The 21214-nt window shown below is 53.3% G+C and overlaps 1 protein-coding gene across 3 annotated transcripts in view; it reads left to right on the top strand.

Annotated features, from left to right (window-relative positions):
- The window catches only part of LOC138526521 (apovitellenin-1-like), a 102732-nt gene that overhangs the window by 28745 nt on the left and 52773 nt on the right, over positions 1-21214 (top strand). For all 3 annotated transcript variants that reach the window (XM_069637326.1, XM_069637327.1, XM_069637328.1), the window contains exon 2: positions 3428-3539. In XM_069637326.1, coding sequence (XP_069493427.1) covers positions 3482-3539 — 58 coding nt within the window. In that variant the 5' untranslated portion in view covers positions 3428-3481. The remainder of the gene's footprint in view (positions 1-3427; positions 3540-21214) is intronic.

The following is a 21214-nucleotide window of genomic DNA, read 5'->3' on the forward strand; positions in this document are numbered from 1 at the left end:
GATTGCTTTCACACTGTGTCATTTCTGCTAACTACCATGCTATCATACTTGCATAGTTTATCAAATCGAGGGCAAAATAGTATTTAAACTCTTCCAGTGAAGCAAGGTGTAAATCCCTGTTTGCAGTTTGCATGGATCTGATCAATAAAAGCATTGTGTACTGAAGAGCAACTCTGAGTTTTGGTTTTTGTTGAGATTCCTTAGCCTCAAATGCTTCCATATTGGCCATCCCATTCACATTTGTCAGAACTGTCACAGTGTAATAATGGACTGATTCTGTTTCTTGTGAATCATCCACTTGTAAACTCTTAAGTAACTTCTTAAGATCCAGTTCCATCCTTTCCTTGATTTCAACAGGGTCTTTGTAGAATTAATCGATGATACATTTGAAAAGAATCTTTAACACAACATTCACATCATAAAGTAAAGTTAAGGTGGCCTCAATGCCTGTACCATCCAAGAAAGAACCAATAGCTCGGGGAATCACCATTATCAAATGCAGCTCGTCACCTGATCTAAGCATCCAGTTCTTTGACAAGTCTTTTTTAGCCATCGCTAATTTTAAAACAGGCTTGTAAAGGCCAACTTCCAATATTACATTTTATTTGATTCTGGGGTGACAGCAGATGTTATTTTCTACAACTTTTCCAACTTCTTAATGCATGTGAGCTGTATTTTATGTACTTGTTGGGCTGGCATCTATGTGTGGGAGTACACAGACTCTAGTTTCTTTAGTTGGAGGATCACTTATAATGGAATTGTAAGCTGACCAAGTCGGAACTGTAGCGAGTGGTTCTGACTCTGTCTCACAGTCATCAGTCTCGGTTTCTTCAGTAAGATTGCAATGTGTATCCAGCAACTCTTCATCAAAATATTCTTGAAAATCACACAACGGCAAGACTTGTGCCATCATCCAAAGTAGGTCCTCAAATCTGTTGGAGTCCAAAATAACTTCACTCCTCTATGTATAATCAGTGATTTGATTGCTTACATGATTCTGTGGTCTACACCCTTTGGGAATGTTGCATGACATAACCTCAGAAAGGGACTGAGGAATCTTCCGCAGTGATCACAGTGATGATGGTCCTGATATTTCAAATGGACTTAGGGCATCTGACTCCTCCTTCTCCTGATAGATCACTACAACTGTACTGTGCAAAATTCCTTTACCATACAAAGTATCCTCTAGGAAGTCAATGTTGTCAGCAGCACAAGAGACAAATCTGCCTCTGACCAACTCTGAGGGTATGTAAGATCCTCCACACGCATGCATGCGTTTTATTACCCTTGTGGTTACATGTGTCTCAAACCGAAGGACCCAGGCATAATCTATAGAAGCTCTCATGCTATTTAGAAATTGAATGATGAATTTTCTGCGTGTATCTGTGTGCATTGTGAGCCCAACTGCCACTTGCAAGGGCATTTCACGGGTATGCCGTTTGGGAGAATTGCTTGCGTAGGAAGCTTGCTGTGGTGATAGCATTTCATATATAAACATCTGTGACAATTTATGAGCCAGACTTTTCATATCCATCTGTCCTTACGGCACCATGTTTAAAAAGAATACCTTGCTTTGGAGAAACATCTGCCAAATTCACTTCTTCAAAACATCCAGTGAATTTCCATTCTCGCAAGTTAGTATGGCTCTCTGTAAAATCGTAGCTGCTTCAAGAAGGGTTCTCATATTTTTCTCAATATCCTCCAATTCTTCTGCATGATGTAGTAAAACATCTGTTCTTACTTTCAGTAAGGCTCATTGTGGTTCATTTATCCTTTTGGGATTACAAAAACTAATGCCAATACACTCAAGCCCTTCTTTTATGAAACCTTTGATTTCTTTTCTTGTTTTCATCAGTCCTTCTTCTAAACCATTGTCAATTGTAATTTTCCTGTAAAGATTTTCAATTACCCCCATTGTTGTTGCGTTGCCTTCAAGGAGAAAATCACTGATCGAAGATACAAATTCAACCGTTGTTGTTTCATAACACAGTACATTTGGCTGCATCTTTCTGCTTAGTGTAGACTTGCATCGTAAGATATTCAGTATATGTCTGTTCCAAGATAGATGTGATTTGCAATTTCCCTTGCTTGAGGGTCTCCAGGTTCTGTACAATCGCTAAGATGAATCATCAATGTATCATTGTTAGACAGTTCTACTGCTCTCTTCAAATGGATGCCTACTGAATCAGTTGCTATCAAATATAATTGATTTCTTCTTTTTCCTTCTTTATTGCAAAAGAAGCATTTACCTCTGTGTGCATAGGTATTTCTATTCTTATATTGTAGCTTCGTTCTACTTCTTCTTTGTCTTCATGGCTGGTGATGGATGGCTTTGGCTCACATAACTGCTCTCCATATAACATTTTGCTTCAATCCATGTTTGCCTTATGAGCACATTGCTTTTAGCATTCTGAATGCATGATTTCTTTTCATTTTTCAGTTGCTCAGGTTGGCTAATTGTAAACTTATGTTCAAGTATATGTTATTGTGCCACTCAGCTCTCTTCTTAATACACTCTGAAACCTTTCCATAATATTTTGGATTAACATGGGGAGATTTCTTTCTATGTTGACATAAGATACACAAGGAAAAGACTGTTATCCATTTTTTTTTTGGCTTGCTTATGGAGGACGTTCTACTTTTAAATGACTTTTGATATATATGGAGGCATCGACATTTTGAAAAAAATCATGTTCAAATGTTCTTGTCAATTACCAGAACCTGTAACAAAATAGAAGGAGAAACATTTTAAAAATCATGAAAAATGAATTACGAACAGAAACTTCTAAACAATAAGGAATATAAAATTATTTTAAGGAACTTCTTTATTCAGTTTTTATGGCGAACAAAAAAGGTACTTAGAAAATATTAGAGAGGATCACTATGAAAGGAGTTATAGATCAAATTATGATTCATAAATTGTAGTGGCAAGTATTCATAACTTCCCTTTTTTTCAAAATCCCAAAGAATTACATCTTCCCTCCACTACTAATTAACAAAGATTTCCACTGAAGAAAATCAGGAGATGCCCAGTAGCATTTTAGTTTTTAAACTACTTAATTATCTCTAATTCATAAACCAAGAGGTGGAGCAAATCTGGAGATGCAAACAAATCTGAGAAGTCCTTGAAGAAATCTGTGTGAATGGTATTTGTACATGAGAATCTCAAAGATGCTCCTGAAAGCTCCAGACCTGCTTTGGTTTCATGCTTTGAGATTCAGTTCTCGGGTACACATTTCAGATTCCAAATGCAATCTCAATTATTCCAGTTCAAAATTTGAGATTCAAGAACTATGTTTGCAGACTTGAAAATTTGAGAAAAATAATATTAAAATACAATTCAAGAACATTTGATTCCAACTCTTAACCTCTGCGCACCCCATCACAAACCCAGCTTTTCTCCCATTGACTTTATTTTATTTTACAGCTGTGTCGCTCACTCGATTCTTTGAGCATCCTCCATCACACCAGTGGTTCAAACATGTATTCCCGGGCATTGACAGTGACTCTGGTTTTACTTCTTGGCACAACTCTCTCAGGTAAGTTGTGAAAAGAAATGTCCAAATAACTGAAGCATTGAAGAAAGGGAAGGTTAAAACTATGATCACAGTATTTTAATCCCTGGTATTTAAAAACAGTCATCGTAATCTACCCGAAAATAATTCTCTACTTTTGACACTTCCTGATGTGCCCAGTAAAATCTTTTGTACTTGTATCCTCAAAGAGATTAATGCTTGGATAGCCAGTAATGACATCCTTGATATAGCACAAAATGGGTTCCGTAAAGGCTGCTCCACCAATGATAACATCTTCATTGTAAACACTCTGATTGAGCAAGCTAATGGTAGTGACGGGCTCCCCCTGTACCTGGTATTCATTAATTTTTCATCCGCTTTTGATATGGTTGACCGAACCAAGCAATAGGTAAAATTAGAAATGCCGGGTATGCCAGAACATCCCTCTAGGCATGTAAGAGGATGCATGAGGACAATGCTGCTAGGGTTTGGTTAAACAACCAGGGTCTGATGTCAGAATCCACCCCTGTCAGAAAGGGCACCAGGAAGGGGTGCGCCTTGGCACCCATATTATTTAATTTGTTTATGGCTGATTTTGGGGGCATTTTTATGGAAAAACGTAAGTAATGCTTTCCCTAAAATTGGTAATCTCAAAATTGGGTGGATTAGCTATGCTGATGATGTTATATTTATATAACAACTATATCAGCATATGCCACAGTACCAAGGCTGTCTGTGAGTTTGCAGAGTTAAATGGTCTAAAATTAATTTGGGGAAAACCCAATTTATGACGAAAGTGCTGGAAAAAGTCTGCAATCTCCTGCCCTTTGGGTGACATAAAAAAGGTATCTTAGTATAAGTACCTGGGCTATGAGGTTAGTGCAGGTAGAACAAGAGTGAACAAGAGGTTACAACAGAATAAAAGAGTAAAGATACTGTCTACAATGGCTGCTGTGATGTCTTTCTCTAAGTGAACTGCAGGCTTTAGCCTTATCAGTATTCTTAACATCTATAAACAGAAGCTATCTGCTGCCTTCTTGTATGCGCTTGAGACATCCTATTTGGATTGGTCTTTATGGGCTGACATTATGGAAGGCCTTATTTGGAGAAGACTATTGGGCTTGACGAACTATACACCCATTCAAGCAGTTAGACTAGAGATGGGGCTTATATCTCTGTCTGCTCTTATTGAATTTAATAGAGCTAAGTTGTTTATAAAGACCAAACATGCTCAACCTAGTTCCCTCTTGTTTATACTGCAAGCCTCATTGGAGGGTGGGAAAGTTGCTGCACTAAATACATTTTGGGTTAGTAACCTGCAATTCTTTGAAAAAATAGGCTGGACACCCTGCTGGGAGTATGGAAAAGGAGTCTTTTCCTGGTGGAGGTTGCCCCTGCACTGCTGGGGGTGGTGGGAGACATGAGTCACTTAAAAAGAGTTTGTAGAAATGGGAAAGGGTAATGAGCCACAAAAGGTTGTGAGTATGAGATCTTTGAGCTCCTTTTCTAGAATGCCCTTTATGTTTAAACAGCCTCAAATGTATCTAAAGCTAGTACCCTCTCCTGCTGCACACAGAATTTTCCTAAACATAAGACTCAATCGTTTGGACATCCTTGAGATTAACAGGGTAATTCATAGAAATTCGCATAAAAGTGGAGCACGCGACTGGCGCACAGCGTGCCCGTGCGAATGTCTGCGCCAGCGGCGTGCGCTAAAATCGATTTCCGCGCACAGCGTATTCATGGATTTTCGCATCCAAAACCAGCCGTGGCGCAGCGTGGCACAGCGACCCTGCAGCAGCGCCAGTTACGCCCCCAAGAACGCCCTCGCGCAAGGAAAAGCCTGCCCCCAAGAACGCCCTCGCGCAAGGAAAAGCCTTCAAAATCCCCAAATAATCGCAAAGGGCTGCCCTAACCCTGGACCAGTTCACAGGGCTGGCGAACAGCAAACGCCAAGCGGCAACATATATTTCAGTGGTTCGCGGGAAGTTCCACATGCGATTGTCCTGTGTACGTGTGCATCATGGGTGCGCGGGAAGTATCACACGCAAAATCAGCAGAGTATGTGTATTTCAGGGGTGCGCGGGAAGTATCACACGCGATTCCAGCAGGGTACGTGTATTACAGGGGTGCGCGGGAAGTATCAGACGCGATTCCAGCAGGGTACGTGTATTACAGGGGTGCGTGGGAATTTCCACACGCGATTGGCCCCGTGTATTCCAGGGGTGCGTGGGAAGTTCCACACGCGATTCCATCAGGGTACGTGTATTTCAGGGGTGCACGGGAAGTTCCACACGCGATTGGCCCCGTGCGAGTAGGGTACGTGTATTCCAGGGATGCGCGGGAAGTACCACATGCAATTTCAGCAGGGTACGTGTATTTCAGGGGTGCGCGGGAAGTTCCACACGCGATTGGCCCCGTGCGAGCAGGGTACGTGTATTTCAGGGGTGCGCGGGAAGTTCCACACGCGATTGGCCCCGTGCGAGCAGGGTACGTGTATTTCAGGGGTGCACGGGAAGTTCCACACGCGATTTCAGCAGGCTATGTGTATTTCAGGGGTGCGCGGGAAGTTCCACACGCGATTGGCCCCGTGCGAGCAGGGTACGTGTATTTCAGGGGTGCGCGGGAAGTTCCACTCGCGATTTCAGCAGGGTACGTGTATTTCAGGGGTGCGCGGGAAGTTCCACACGCAATTCCATCAGGGTACATGTATTTCAGGGGTGCGCGGGAAGTTCCACATGCGATTTCAGCAGGGTACGTGTATTTCAGGGGTGCGCGGGAAGTTCCACACGCGATTGGCCCCGTGCGAGCAGGGTACGTGTATTTCAGGGGTGCGCGGGAAGTTCCACACGCGATTTCAGCAGGGTACGTGTATTGCAGGGGTGCGCGGGAACTTCCACACGCGATTGGCCCCGTGCGAGCAGGGTACGTGTATTTCAGGGGTGCGCGGGAAGTTCCACACGCGATTTCAGCAGGGTACATGTATTTCAGGGGTGCGCGGGAAGTTCCACACGCGATTCCATTAGGGTACGTGTATTTCAGAGGTGCGCGGGAAGTTGCACACGCGATTGGCCCCGTGCGAGCAGGGTACGTGTATTCCAGGGGTGCGCGGGAAGTTCCACACGCGATTTCAGCAGGGTACGTGTACTTCAGGGGTGCGTGGGAAGTTCAACACGCGATTGGCCCCCGTGCGAGCAGGGTACGTGTATTTCAGGGGTGCGCGGGAAGTTCCACACGCGATTGGACCCGTGCGAGCAGGGTATGTGTATTTCAGGGGTGCGCGGGAAGTTCCACACGCGATTTCAGCAGGGTATGTGTATTTCAGGGGTGCGCGGGAAGTTCCACACGCGATTGGCCCCGTGCGAGCAGAGTACGTGTATTTCAGGGGTGCGTGGGAAGTTCAACACGCGATTTCAGCAGGGTACGTGTATTTCAGGGGTGCGCGGGAAGTTCCACACGCGATTCCATCAGGGTACATGTATTTCAGGGGTGCGCGGGAAGTTCCACACGCGATTTCAGCAGGGTACGTGTATTTCAGGGGTGCGTGGGAAGTTCCACACGCGATTGGCCCCGTGCGAGCAGGGTACGTGTATTTCAGGGGTGCGCGGGAAGTTCCACACGCGATTTCAGCAGGGTACGTGTATTTCAGGGGTGCGCGGGAAGTTCCACACGCGATTCCATCAGGGTACGTGTATTTCAGGGGTGCGCGGGAAGTTCCACACGCGATTGGCCCCGTGCGAGCAGGGTACGTGTATTCCAGGGGTGCGCGGGAAGTTCCACACGCGATTTCAGCAGGGTACGTGTATTTCAGGGGTGCGCGGGAAGTTCCACACGCGATTTCAGCAGGGTTCTGGGGAGTACTACACGTGAATTGGCCGTGTGGGTCCTCCCAGGTGTTTGCTCTACAACCTCCACGGCCCCTGCAGGCAGCCCACAATACGGGGGACTACCCTGCACCCCTGCTCATGTCCCGCAGGCAGCCCATCCACCATGGGCATGCCCCCCAGTCAACCCACATGTCACCTTGCACTACTGATCAACAATGCATGTCTCCCAGCACCTCCACCCCCCAGCAGTCAGGGGCACCCTCCACCAGGCCCCCACTCATGTCCCCTATTACCCCCACCCCCCAGCAGTGCAGGGGCAGCCTCCACCAGGCCCCCACTCATATCTCCCACCACCCCCACCCCCCAGCAGTGCAGGAGCAGCCTCCACCAGGCCCCCACTCATGTCTACCACCACACCCACCCCCCAGCCACCAGGGGCAGCCTCCACCAGGCCCCCACTCATGTCTCCCACCACCCCCACCCCCAGCCACCAGGGGCACCCTCCACCAGGCCCCCACTCATGTCCAACTCATGTCTCCCACCACCCTCACCCCCCAGCCACCAGGGGCAGCCTCCACCAGGCCCCCACTCATGTCTCCCACCACCCCCACCCCCCAGCCACCAGGGGTAGCCTCCACCAGGCCCCCACTCATGTTTCCCACCACTCCGGCCCCCCAGCAGTGCAGGGGCAGTCTCCACCAGGCTCCCACTCATGTCCCCTATTACCCCCACCCCCAGCAGTGCAGGGGCAGCCTCCACTAGGCCCCCACTCATGTCTCCCACCACCCCCACCCCCAGCAGTGCAGGGGCAGCCTCCACCAGGCCCCCACTCATATCTCCCACCACCCCCACCCCCCAGCAGTGCAGGGGCAGCCTCCACCAGGCCCCCACGCATGTCTCCCACCACCCCCACCCCCCAGCCACCAGGGGCACCCTCCACCAGGCCCCCACTCATGTCCAACTCATGTCTCCCACCACCCTCACCCCCCAGCCACCAGGGGCAGCCTCCACCAGGCCCCCACTCATGTCTCCCACCACCCCCACCCCCCAGCAGTGCAGGGGCAGCCTCCACCAGGCCCCCACTCATGTCTCCCACCACCCCCACCCCCCAGCCACCAGGGGCAGCCTCCACCAGGCCCCCACTCATGTCTCCCACCACCCCCACCACTCAGCAGTGCAAGGGCAGCCTCCACCAGGCCCCCACTCATGTCTCCCACCACCCCCACCCCCCAGCAGTGCAGGGGCAGCCTCCACCAGGCCCCCACTCATGTCTACCACCACCCCCACCCCCCAGCCACCAGGGGCAGCCTCCACCAGGCCCCCACTCATGTCTCCCACCACCCCCACCCCCCAGCCACCAGGGGCAGCCTCCACCAGGCCCCCACTCATGTCTCCCACCACCGCCACCCCCCAGCAGTGCAGGGGCAGCCTCCACCAGGCCCCCACTCATGTCTCCCACCACCCCCACCCCCCAGCCACCAGGGGCAGCCTCCACCAGGCCCCCACTCATGTCTCCCACCACCCCCACCCCCCAGCCACCAGGGGCAGCCTCCACCAGGCCCCACTCATGTCTCCCACCACCCCCACCCCCCAGCATTGCAGGGGCAGCCTCCACCAGGCCCCCACTCATGTCTCCCACCACCCCCACCCCCCAGCCACCAGGGGCAACCTCCACCAGGCCCCCACTCATGTTTCCCACCACCCCCACCCCCCAGCAGTGCAGGGGCAGCCTCCACCAGGCCCCCACTCATGTCCCCCACCACCCCCACCCCCCAGCAGTGCAGGGGCAGCCTCCACCAGGCCCCCACTCATGTTCCCCTGCACCCCCACCCCCCAGCACTGTGGGGCACCTGCCAGCAGGCCCCCACTCATGTCCAACTCATGTTCCCCTGCACCCCCACCCCCCAGCACTGTGGGGCACCTGCCAGCAGGCCCCCACTCATGTCCAACTCATGTTCCCCTGCACCCCCACCCCCCAGCACTGTGGGGAACCTGCCAGCAGGCCCCCACTCATGTCCAACTCATGTTCCCCTGCACCCCCACCCCCCAGCACTGTGGGGCACCTGCCAGCAGGCCCCCACTCATGTCCAACTCATGTTCCCCAGCCAACATGTCATCACAATCTAAATCCCCGGTCCCTATGGTCAGCCTCCAAATCCAAAACACCCACACGAGTATTGCATCCACCCACTCAGAAATGGCAATAACATGATAGAACTGCAATTGCAAGTTTGGAAACGAACACATGTCCCTCACATACACCCAATGGGTGTCAGTGAATCTCAAAACCCATATCATGATATGCATGAAACCAATGAGATGATACTACACATTGAAGTTTGATAAAAAAATATGTATTAAAGAAAACATGAATTGAATCAAAAATAAACTAACAGAAATGGGAATGTAAAAAAAGTAAAAAGAAGCATGTCCATGAAAAAATGCAAAACCAAAAATCAGAATCCAAAGGAATGGTGTCCAAAGTCACAGTTCAGAAAAGAAAATCCAATGGGAAATTATAATTGAAAGCCATTGCTCCATGGGTAAATTGTAAAAAGATAAGAACATCCAACAGTGAACTATGTACAGGTGAACAAGCCAGGGTCCATGATCCCAACAAAAGAAATGAAACCTATCTAACAACACTACCTAATAAAAAATAACTATATACAAAAATGTGGCCCATTGTCCAAAAGGTCCAAAGAAAATGCAAAAACAAAGGAAACCTAACACTAACTACATAACTATTTACATGGGCAGCGGGCTAGTCCAACGGCTCACAGGATTTTGTCATGGTCCAGGGCATCATCGAACTCCTGTTCAATGGCTTGGAGGCGGGCATGTTCCCTGGCCCGAGGTCTCGCAGGGATAAAGCAGTGTCCAGCTCCAACTCCCTGCAAAGACCCTCGAGGCACTCAGCCCGCCTCAGCGCCCTCCGCATGGAGTTCTCCGCCCTGACCATTGTGAGCCGTTTCTCCTCTGCCCGCTGCCGCTCCGCACCTATCTGCTGGCCCAACCGCTCCCACCCGGAAGCCACTCCCATTCCAGGGTTCTCCTGCCCTCCGGCCGATGCCTGCACCCCTAATGTTGATGGCCCCGAGCCATGATGCCTCCCACGTCGAGCTGGCCGCTGCCTCCGATGCAACTGCCTGTGCCAGCACGACGGCATCCAGGCTGATGGTATCCACCGATGCCGTCGTGCACGTGCCCTGCCCGATGATGCCGTCACATCCTCCATCTGCTGGGGTCCAGTTGCTGGTGTGTCCACCCCTGCTGGACCTCTGACTCCCGACTGTGGCAGGGATGGGATCCCCACTGAGCCGGCTGCATTGGTCGGGGCAGGTCCACAGGGGGCCCTGGTGGCATCTGGGCCGGAAGAAGGCATGGAGAACGACTGGTGCATAGTCTCCACAGAGGAGGAGAGGGTCGCCAGATTGGCCGACACATGTAGGAAACCCCCGACCATGGCCGTTCCCAACTGGGCCACGTCGGCACGGTGCTCTCCGTGATGACGTGCATGCTCCTCCCGGGAAGCACGCACCTCATTACGAATTGCACCTGTGCGAATCGCGACACCAATCAGGACCTTCTCCATACGGCCAGGAGTCCCCTCGTACGCAGGTGGAGGGGAGTCAGATGACATGGACATCCCCCCTACCTGCGGATGGGCCTGGGATGGGGCATCCCTGCTGGTGCATGGTGGTGCAGTCACAGTGTCAGGGACAGTGACATGCACAGGCCCCTCCACGGCGACCTGTGCTGCCTCCTGCCCCTGCCCCTGGACTGCAACACTTGCACCAGCAGGGATGCCCCCACCAGGCCCCATGTGCGCCTCAGTAGCGGCCTCCTCCTCCTCTGTGGAAACCACCAACCTGGATGGCTCCACCCCGTCTTCCGCCGTTGCAAGCCCCTGTGGGGGCTCACCCACCCCTTCCGCTGCAGCCATGGGGGCATCCCCGCCGCTTTGCTCCACAGAGCTGCCTCCGCCCTCTTCTTCACGTGGCGCTGTGTAGAGGGAGACATAGAACACAAGCATCAGGGTACTGTACAATGGTCCCCTAGACAGGAAGCAATAGCAGATGAGTGGCACTGTCAAAGATCACTTCCATCATGTCCCTCCACAACACATGGCTCAGTGCAGGTAAAACACATGCGGTAACAGGCCTGGCGCATGCTATGGACATTAGCATACATGTCCAAGTGATTCTTGAAGCATACACTGTTGTTTTGTAACTCACATGCATCATGTGCCATGCCTATCACATGCACACACTTCACCCTAGTTTCCTCCATCTGGCCTCGTACACCACCGACACAGTGGATACAAGGATGACTAGGCTGCATCAGTGAACCTGAACATTGCGACAGACATGTGTCATGCATCCCTGGCATTCACAAGTCAGAGACACGCAGGTCAGACACACAGACATGGACAGCATACATGTACATGGCATCAGCACCCATCCCTCACCCATGTCCAGGAACAGATACTGGCATGCTTTCATGTGGCCATTCCGCATAGGGCAACCCATGTTGCATTTGAACACATGCACCAACCGTGTAGTTCACACATTACTGGTCTCACATGCATGACGTCCCTGCACACACACATGCATACATGGCCTATGTCACACATACAGGCAAGTATCAGACAACCAGCACACTGCGACATGCCCTGTCTCACACAGCAATGCTTGGCCACTTACCGCTCAACTCCAGACGGGTCTGCCTCTCAAGGATCTGGGCGTGGAGCGCTGGGCCTACGCGTTCCAGGACCCTCATCTGGATGGTACTCATGCGGCCTGGCCCCCCTCCACGAGGCGCCGGGCCTTTAAGAGGTTCCTGGACCTGCAGTCATCCCAGCGCTTCTTGACATGTTGGTTGTCGCGGACTGCCACCCCCTCCGCGTTGATGGCAGTCACGATGTCCGTCCAGATCCAAGTCCGTCCTTCCTTGTTGGCGCACTTACTTCCGAAGAGGGCATCATACTGCCCCAGGACTTGCTCCACCAGGACACCAACTTCGGTGGCAGTGAAGCTGGTGCCCTTCTGTCTCTCTGGCCGGGGGTTGCCAGTGGTGCCAGATGTTGCAGTGCCTGACATGGCAACCCAAGAGGCAGGAGTGGGTGGGCAACTGGGTCCTGGGGCTGGGCTGTGGAGCGATGGTATCCCAGTCGGGAGTCTTCTGTTCCAGCAGGGGTGGACACAGCAAATGGACCCCTGCAGATGGCTGATGTGCAGGCACCAAATGGCAGGGCACGGTGGCAGCAGGCAGGCAGGCAGGCAGCAGCAGATGGCTCGTGGGAGGCTGCTCGGGGCTCTGGGGGGCAGTAATTCGGCCTCTTGGGCAGGAGCGTGGTCTTCCGTGTGCTTACGTGTGGCCAGCTTGATACGGAGTGATTTGGCACGTGAAAATCCTGCACGTCTGCGTGTAAATCAAGGAAAGGCCCTTAGCGCGTATGCACATCAGCACGCATATGCGATTTCATTGGACCAAAGGCCCTTAGCGCGTGAACGCGTCTGTGACGTGAGGCGCGCGGGTGTTTCCCTCATTACACGTGATGACAGAGCACACGTGGATTTCCACCATTCGCATGTGGAACTTCCTGCGCACCACAGAAATACATGTACCCAGGCCAATCGCGTGTACGCTCACTTCCCTCCGATCACACGCGATGACACTCGGACGTGCAGTTTTACCACGTGTGCTCGCATATGCGATTTCATTGGCCCAAAGGCCACCATGCGCAGCTGTGACGTCACGCGCATGGCCCTAGAGAATGGCGCGTGCAAAAATGAAGAGATACACGTCCGAGTGTCAGAGCGAGTAATTGGTGGAAATGGCCTCATTGCGTATGCGCGTCTGTGACTTGTGTATAAAAGGTACGTGTAGAACGCCATTTCTTTGTACGTGCTTTTCGTGGAGAGCGAGTGGGTGAAAGCTGTACTTCTTGTCGGTCCACACGCGATTTACTTCACAGCGTTTCCAGTTCGTACTCCCTGTTACCTCTGACAGCTTTTTCTCTTTTCCTCTTTTTCCTGGGCCTGTTTCCTCAAACAGAGTTCCCTACTACTGTTGTCCTGTCTCCTCAGACAGCGTACAATTCTTCTTTTGGCGGGGGTGTTGCCAACGCGCACACGCGCATATTTTTCACGCTTTTGTTCCTGGCGGATGGTGAGTCGCGCACGTATTTAACATCTGTGCTTGCCCCGTGTGTCGCGTACCCTTTCAGAGGTCATTCTAGGCTGCGTGTGACACGCATACGTTCATTCTTGTGTTCCTGGGTGCCACAGCGTAGTGCAGGTTTATTTTTCCACGCACGTGGTCTAGGAGGGGTTGCGTGCATCTTACTTTGCTTTTTTGGGGTGCCTGTGCGTTGCGTGACCCGTCATCTTTCCCCAGGGGTGTCATACAGCCTTGCTAGAGCACTAGGGTACGATTACCATCTGGTACCCAACCCCTTTGACCCCCAATTGCCCAGGACAATAGTTCACATCGACTCCCATACGCACAATAACATCAGTGCCATGGCTGGGAGGCGAACAAGCCGTAAGGGTGGCAAAGGTGGCCGAGCCCCAAGTGGTGGCTGTGGTGGATCCGGTAGGGGACGTGGCCGTGACTTGCAGGGTGCCCCTAGCCCCCCATGTGTGGAGGAGCAGTCAGGGACACCCATGCCCCCCCCCCGGTTGAGGTTACCGTGGCTGACACCATCCATGTTCAGCCCTTGTTGGACCAGCCCACTGTGGAACCAGACCTGGCACAGGGTGACTCCATGGCTGACTTCCAGGTCAGCAGGTCTAGGCCACGTGCGCCGGTGAACGTTGGTGTCATCAGGCCACGTGGATCAGGGGCAGCTAGGTCATCTGCTGCCCTGCATAGGCCGGCTGGGGAGGCTGCAGGGGCAGCTGCGGCTCCATTCACCCCACCTCTCACACACCCATCCAGGACAGTGTCGGTCCAAGTCCATCATGCTGACATTCCCCCTGACACCATCACACTTGAGATAATGCCTGCACCAACTCCCATGCTGAGTGTGCAATCCCACGCTCCTGCCCCTAGTGTCCAGAGAGGCGCAGGACACTCCGGATCCCCACCATCTTCCAAGCGGAAGAGGAAGAGTGCTCATCCAGTAGAGGCTGATGCCCCAGACACGGCTACACAGTCCGGCCCGTCAAGGAAGCCCAGCTTCAATGAGGCCGAACTGAATGCACTTGTAGAGTATGTGTCCGCACATGACCGCAAAATGGTGATTGTTGCAAGATCCAAGACCACACCTGCACAACGTCAGGCACACTGGCAGACCATTGCGGACATCATAAGTGCCCTTGGAATCGTGAGGCGCACAGCTAATGAATGCTACAAGCGCTGGAATGACCTGAAGCGCAAGGGAAAGAATAAGCTGGCCTCAAGTCATGCCGCAACTCTAGTGACTGGAGGTGGGTCTCCAGCTGACGACATAGAACTCACTCCACATGAGCAGGTTGCTGGGACCTACGTCACGGAGGAACAGATACAAGGCGTGGGAGAAGTGGCAGATTACGAGGCATTGTCCGGTGAGTGCACATGCATGTGTGTGTCATCCATGTGCATGGTGTGTGTGGGAGGTCTTCTGTTTGGGTGCCAGGGGAGGGTGTGTGTGCCTGAGTGGTTCGGCTCACCCATGTGCCTCTTCCTATACATTCTTGGCAACAGCATTTGGGTATAGCAGCATCCCTTCGGCCAACATTAGACATCCAGCCCAACACCACGCCAGTTGCCCTTGGAGTGTCATCTTGCCACAACACTGTTGCTTATTTGCCTCTGTTTATTCAGGCAGATTGTTTGCATACCACCACTTTTACTCGGGATTTCTCAGTCCTATTGTTACATGTCTGACATGGCTATGGTACAGTGGACTGGCTCGGTTTCGTGGACATGATTAGTTTGGACATGTCCCTGTGCTATAGGACCATTTCTGACTGGCAGCTGCAGGTTAAACATTTGGACCATTACAATGAAAATAATCAATTATATGAACAAACTGGACTGAATGAACAATTGGTGACCTCCTCTCCCTCTTCACTTCATGGCTAGGGTACATGCCATCTGTGTGATGGCATGTGTATTTGACCTGCCAATCACTGGCCAATGTGTGATGCCACTGCTAGGCAGCATGCAGCAAATGTGTTCATCTTCCATCTTGGTGTCATCAATGTGTGCCATCTGCCTCCCCATCACACGCAGTGACGGTGCATGCATGGGAGTGTTTTAGTCATATGGGACATGTGTCAATCAAGTACTGTTTCTGTAGCCTCTCAGCCCTAATTGTGTACCATAGTGCTAATGCCTGTTTCCATTTGTTTTCTTTTATGTCTTTGCAGGGGAAGACGCACTTCATACTGCTGGGGTTGTGGAGATGGTGCAGACCCAGTGAGGGACGTGGTGTGGTGGTGGGTGAGAACCCACAACTGCTGCAGGTCGTGCTCTCAAGGGGTGTCTCTGGCTGCACCTCCCCCGAGCTGTACTCAGGTGTTGATTCGGATGATGAGACCTACGTGCCGTCGCATGTGAGTGTTCCTGGGAGGGATTCTGTTCTGTCCGACCCACCTGCACCAGGGTTAGAACCCTCAATGGGGATGTCAGTGTTGGCAGGTACGCCTTTGGTGGTTACGGATGCAGGGTCACACTCCGCGACATCTGATCCTGTTCCTGGGCCAGCAGATCAGAGGGGGAATGCAGTCCTGCAGCCTCAGGCAGTGCCAGCACAGCAAGGGGCAGTTCGCCTTTCCCCAGACAGGTGTGGTGCCCGCCGACGTGGTGGCCGTATGCCACCTGGCAATACCGCATGGGAGCAATCCATTTACGGTATGGCAACCCAACAGGCAGCATCATCAGAGATGATGGCTCAGGCCATGGATAAGGTGGCCACTTCCATTGTCCCCCCCGAAAGGCTGATGGAGCGACTACAGCAGGCAACCGACTCCATCTGCCAGTCACACAGGGAGGACATGTTGGCGTCCGACAGGGACAGCGGGCGGCACTGGCGACTCTGCAGGAAGCCATCTCCATAGAGTCCCAGGGCCACAGGGAAGCCCTGAGGCTGGAACTCCTTCACCTGAGCTTGTTCTCTTGTTGAGCTTGAGGCTTCAACAAACCGAAGGACAGAACAGCAGCTGGAGCGTCTCACCCGTACGCTCTCAGCTGAGATGGAGGCAACTAGGGCAGAGGTCCGGGCATCCCATGAGTTGTTGCATGGGGACCTCCGCACACTTATCCTCCAGAACGAGACCTACCACACCCGCATGCTTGCAGCCATGGAGGAACAGACTAGGGCTTTGCGTGGGCTGCCTCCCATAGTGCCACCACCTGCGGATGCAGCTGCAGAGGGTGAGGATAGCGACAGCAGTGATACTCCCACAATAGGGTAGCCGTGTAGGCCATGAGCCCATGGAGGTGTTTTTTTTTTTTGCAAGATCCACACAGGTGGGTTTTGGTGTGCACCCTGTCCTCGGACCTCCTGGGTGGCCTCTCCCCAACCCCCCCCCCCTGGGCCCATTAATGGCCATTTTTGAATTTTCTTTTTTTTTTTTTTTTTGGGACAGTGTGTTGCCTTGTGTGGCTCCCGTGGGCATACGCTGCATTGTGGCTGGGCACATGCAGGCTTGTCATGGATTTGGTTCAGATGCTTGGGTTTTTGTCACACACACCCCTCCTGCTTCCCGTTTCCATGGGCTTGCAAAGGGTGTGCCCAAGTGACATTGACATACATGGTGACATTGGACTCCCATGAGCTGTGTGGGCAGTCTGTAGTCAATACTGTGTATACATTCATAGTACATATTGTTGTTGTATTGTACACTGCGTGGTGTATTGATATGTGCCTCTGCATCCATCTCATCCTCCATATTTGCAGGTCCATTCCTCATGTCTTCACAATACGGTCCACCTTGGAACTTGAGTCCATGTTGTAAGCAGTGCACCTACACTCTTGCGTGGCGCTAACACTGTATACTTGGAAGTGTTCGGAGGGCTGTCATCATCAGGTGGTGAGGCTAGCTAATTTTTAAGTCTGTAATGTCATGTTTAAGGTAGGTTGGAGGTTGTATAGGTGATTGGTATTCTTGGTAAGTATTTGGTAATGTGGGTTGTAGGTCCTGCATTACTGTGAGCATTTCATGTGTGGACATGTTTCCATTAGGGACACTGTAGCTGCTGACACTTGGGGCATGTTGTGGGGATTAATTTCTTTCCTCTCACATTGCATGACATGCCATGGTGTGTTGTGTGGCCGTGTCGGAGAGGGGGTGGGTGACATGGCACTGTTTTCATGTAGTATTTTGCAAGTGGGTATTCATTTCTGCAGCATGGAAGTGTCTTTTCATGACACTGCATTGGTGGTGTTTGTGTAGGTAGGGATGCACACATTGTGACACTTCCACATGAACAATCTCAGGCTGCTATGGTTCTGACAGTGACAGTCCCTTTGTTCGTCTTAATTGTCAGGTCGAGTCATCATTGCTTATCAGATGGTATGTGCCAGGCCTGTGTGCACTCCACTGGGGTGTGATTTCTATGTGAAGTAATTAACCACCAGCTGCGTACGGGCTGCCTCACACTGTGCCATCTCCCCTCCCATGCGCAGCGGGCGTGCATGTGGTTGGGGATGTGGGGGCACCACCATGTCCACGGCCAGTCCCCGGCGTGTTGCAACATTGTGCAGGACACATGCTGTCACTATGATCCTGCACACTACTGGGGGCGCATATAACAGCTGCCCGCCAGAACGGTCAAGGGAGCGAAAGCGTGACTTGAGCACTCTGAATGTGCGCTCCACTATGCACCGGGTTGCAATATGGGCTGTGTTGTATCTTACCTCTGGAGGCGTGATGGGGTTCCGAATTGGCGTCATCATGTGGGTGCTCAGAGGGTAGGCACTGTCCCCTGGTGAGGAGGTGATGGGTATCATTAGTGGGGTAGTGACATAACTCCGCATCTGACATGCATGCATGTGCAGTGGCATTCATACTCACCAAGCAGCCATGTATCGCCATGCCGCCCAGCTTCTAGGTCCCGGCTTAGGGTAGACATTCGGTAAATGAAGCTGTCGTGGGTGGACCCTGGATAGTTGGCATATACTGAGGTGATGATTCCCTTAGCATTACATACTACCTGCACGTTGATGGAATGCCAGTGCTTGTGGTTCCTATAGATGTGCATAGATGCCATGGGGGGGCGTAGTGCCACATGGGTGCAGTCAATGGCACCTAGCACTTTTGGGAATTGTGCCACACCGTAGAAATCGAGGGTGGCAGCCTGCCTTTCTGCAGGTGTCCTGGGCAGGTATATGTGCCTACGGACTGATGGGCGTGCAGTGATGATGTTCAAGACGTGGTGTAGGCAGCGTGACTGCGTGGCCTGTGACACCCCACCCACTATGGCACTTGTCCACTGAAATGATCCTGTGGCCAAGAAGTGCAGTACATTGAGGACCTTCTCCAGGGGGCTGAGTGCTTGGGAGCACAGGGTGGGTGATGTGAGGTTATCCTCCCACTCACTGACCAGGTCCAGTATTATGTGTGGGGAAAACCTGTACCTCCCATACACCTGGTCATCAGGCATCCCAAAAAGGCTGGTTCTGGGAGTGAAAATTCGGGCCCTCACTATACTCCTCCTCCTCCTTTGGTAACCCACGGCCACTGCTGCTAGGAATGGTATATTAATCCTGGCGTATGAGTTTGTTTGTTGTTTGCGTGCACTTTTATGCTGCGCGGGTCGACGTACGCCTGCTTCATGCTGGCGTACGTGTCTCAGATTGGACCATTTATTTTTCGGCACGTCGTAGGCGAACGTGTGAATCTTCCCGCCCACCCCAGGAATACATGTAGCACGCTCTCACAGGCACAGTCGCGGGTAAATATTCCCGCCCACCCGTGGAATATATGTACCCCACTCTCACAGGCCCAATCGCGTGTGGAAGTTCACGCGCACCCCGAAGTACACGTACCCAGGCCAATCGCATGTGGGACTTCCCGCGCACCCCAAAGTACACGTACCCAGGCTAATCGCGTGTGGAAGTTCACGCGCACCCCGAAGTACACGTACCCAGGCCAATCGCGTGTGGAACTTCCCGCTCACCCCGTAGTACACGTACCCAGGCAAATCGTGTGTGGAAGTTCACGCACACCCCGAAGTACACGTACCCAGGCTAATCGCGTGTGGAACTTCCCGCGCACCCCGAGGTACACATACCCAGGCCAATCGCGTGTGGAACTTCCCGCGCACCATGAAGTACACGTACCCAGGCAAATCGCACGGCTGGGGGGTGGGGTGGTGGTAGACATGAGTGGGGGCCTGGTGGAGCCTGCCCCTGCACTGCTGGGGGGTGGGGGTGGTGGTAGACATGAGTGGGGGCCTGGTGGAGGCTGCCCCTGCACTGCTGGGGGGTGGGGGTGGTGGGAGACATGAGTGGGGGCCTGGTGGAGGCTGCCCCTGCACTGCTGGGGGGTGGGGGTGGTGGGAGACATGAGAGGGGGGCCTGGTGGAGGCTGCCCCTGGTGGCTGGCGGGTGGGGGTGGTGGGAGACATGAGTGGGGTCCTGGTGGAGGCTGCCCCTGGTGGCTGGGGGGTGAGGGTGGTGGGAGACATGAGTTGGACATGAGTGGGGGCCTGGTGGAGGGTGCCCCTGGTGGCTGGGGGGTGGGGGTGGTGGTAGACATGAGTGGGGTCCTGGTGGAGGCTGCCCCTGGTGGCTGGGGGGTGAGGGTGGTGGGAGACATGAGTGGGGGCCTGGTGGAGGCTGCCCCTGCACTGCTGGGGGGTGGGGGTGGTGGGAGACATGAGTGGGGTCCTGGTGGAGGCTGCCCCTGGTTGCTGGGGGGTGAGGGTGGTGGGAGACATGAGTTGGACATGAGTGGGGGCCTGGTGGAGGGTGCCCCTGGTGGCTGGGGGGCGAGGGTGGTGGGAGACATGAGTGGGGGCCTGGTGGAGGCTGCCCCTGCACTGCTGGGGGGTGGGGGTGGTGGGAGACATGAGTGGGGGCCTGGTGGAGGCTGCCCCTGGTGGCTGGGGGGTGGGGGTGGTGGGAGACATGAGTGGGGGCCTGGTGGAGGCTGCCCCTGCACTGCTGGGGGGTGGGGGTAATAGGGGACATGAGTGGGGGCCTGCTGGAGGCTGCCCCTGGTGGCTGGGGGGTGGGGGTAATAGGGGACATGAGTGGGGGCCTGGTGGAGGCTGCTTCTGCACTGCTGTGGGGTGGGGGTGGTGGGAGACATGAGTGGGGGCCTGGTGGAGGCTGCCACTGCACTGCTGGGGGGTGGGGGTGGTGGGAGACATGAGTGGGGGCCTGGTGGAGGGTGCCCCTGGTGGCTGGGGGGTGGGGGTGGTGGGAGACATGAGTGGGGGCCTGGTGGAGGCTGCCCCTGGTGGCTGGGGGGTGGGGGTGGTGGTAGACATGAGTGGGGGCCTGGTGGAGGCTGCCCCTGCAGTGCTGGGGGGTGGGGGTGGGGGTGGTGGGAGACCAGAGTGGGGGCCTGGTGGAGGCTGCCCCTGGTGGCTGGGGGGTGGGGGTGGTGGGAGACATGAGTGGGGGCCTGGTGGAGGCTGCCCCTGCACTGCTGGGGGGTGGGGGTGGTGGGAGACATGAGTGGGGGCCTGGTGGAGGCTACCCCTGGTGGCTGGGGGGTGAGGGTGGTGTGAGACATGAGTGGGGGCCTGGTGGAGGCTGCCCCTGGTGGCTGGGGGGTGGGGGTGGTGGGAGACATGAGTGGGGGCCTGGTGGAGGCTGCCCCTGGTGGCTGGGGGGTGAGGGTGGTGGGAGACATGAGTGGGGGCCTGGTGGAGGCTGCCCCTGCACTGCTGGGGGGTGGGGGTGGTGGGAGACATGAGTGGGGGCCT

This window comes from Ambystoma mexicanum, chromosome 7p (assembly GCF_040938575.1).
Source record: "Ambystoma mexicanum isolate Mex_15411 chromosome 7p, UKY_AmexF1_1, whole genome shotgun sequence".
NCBI lineage: Eukaryota > Metazoa > Chordata > Amphibia > Caudata > Ambystomatidae > Ambystoma > Ambystoma mexicanum.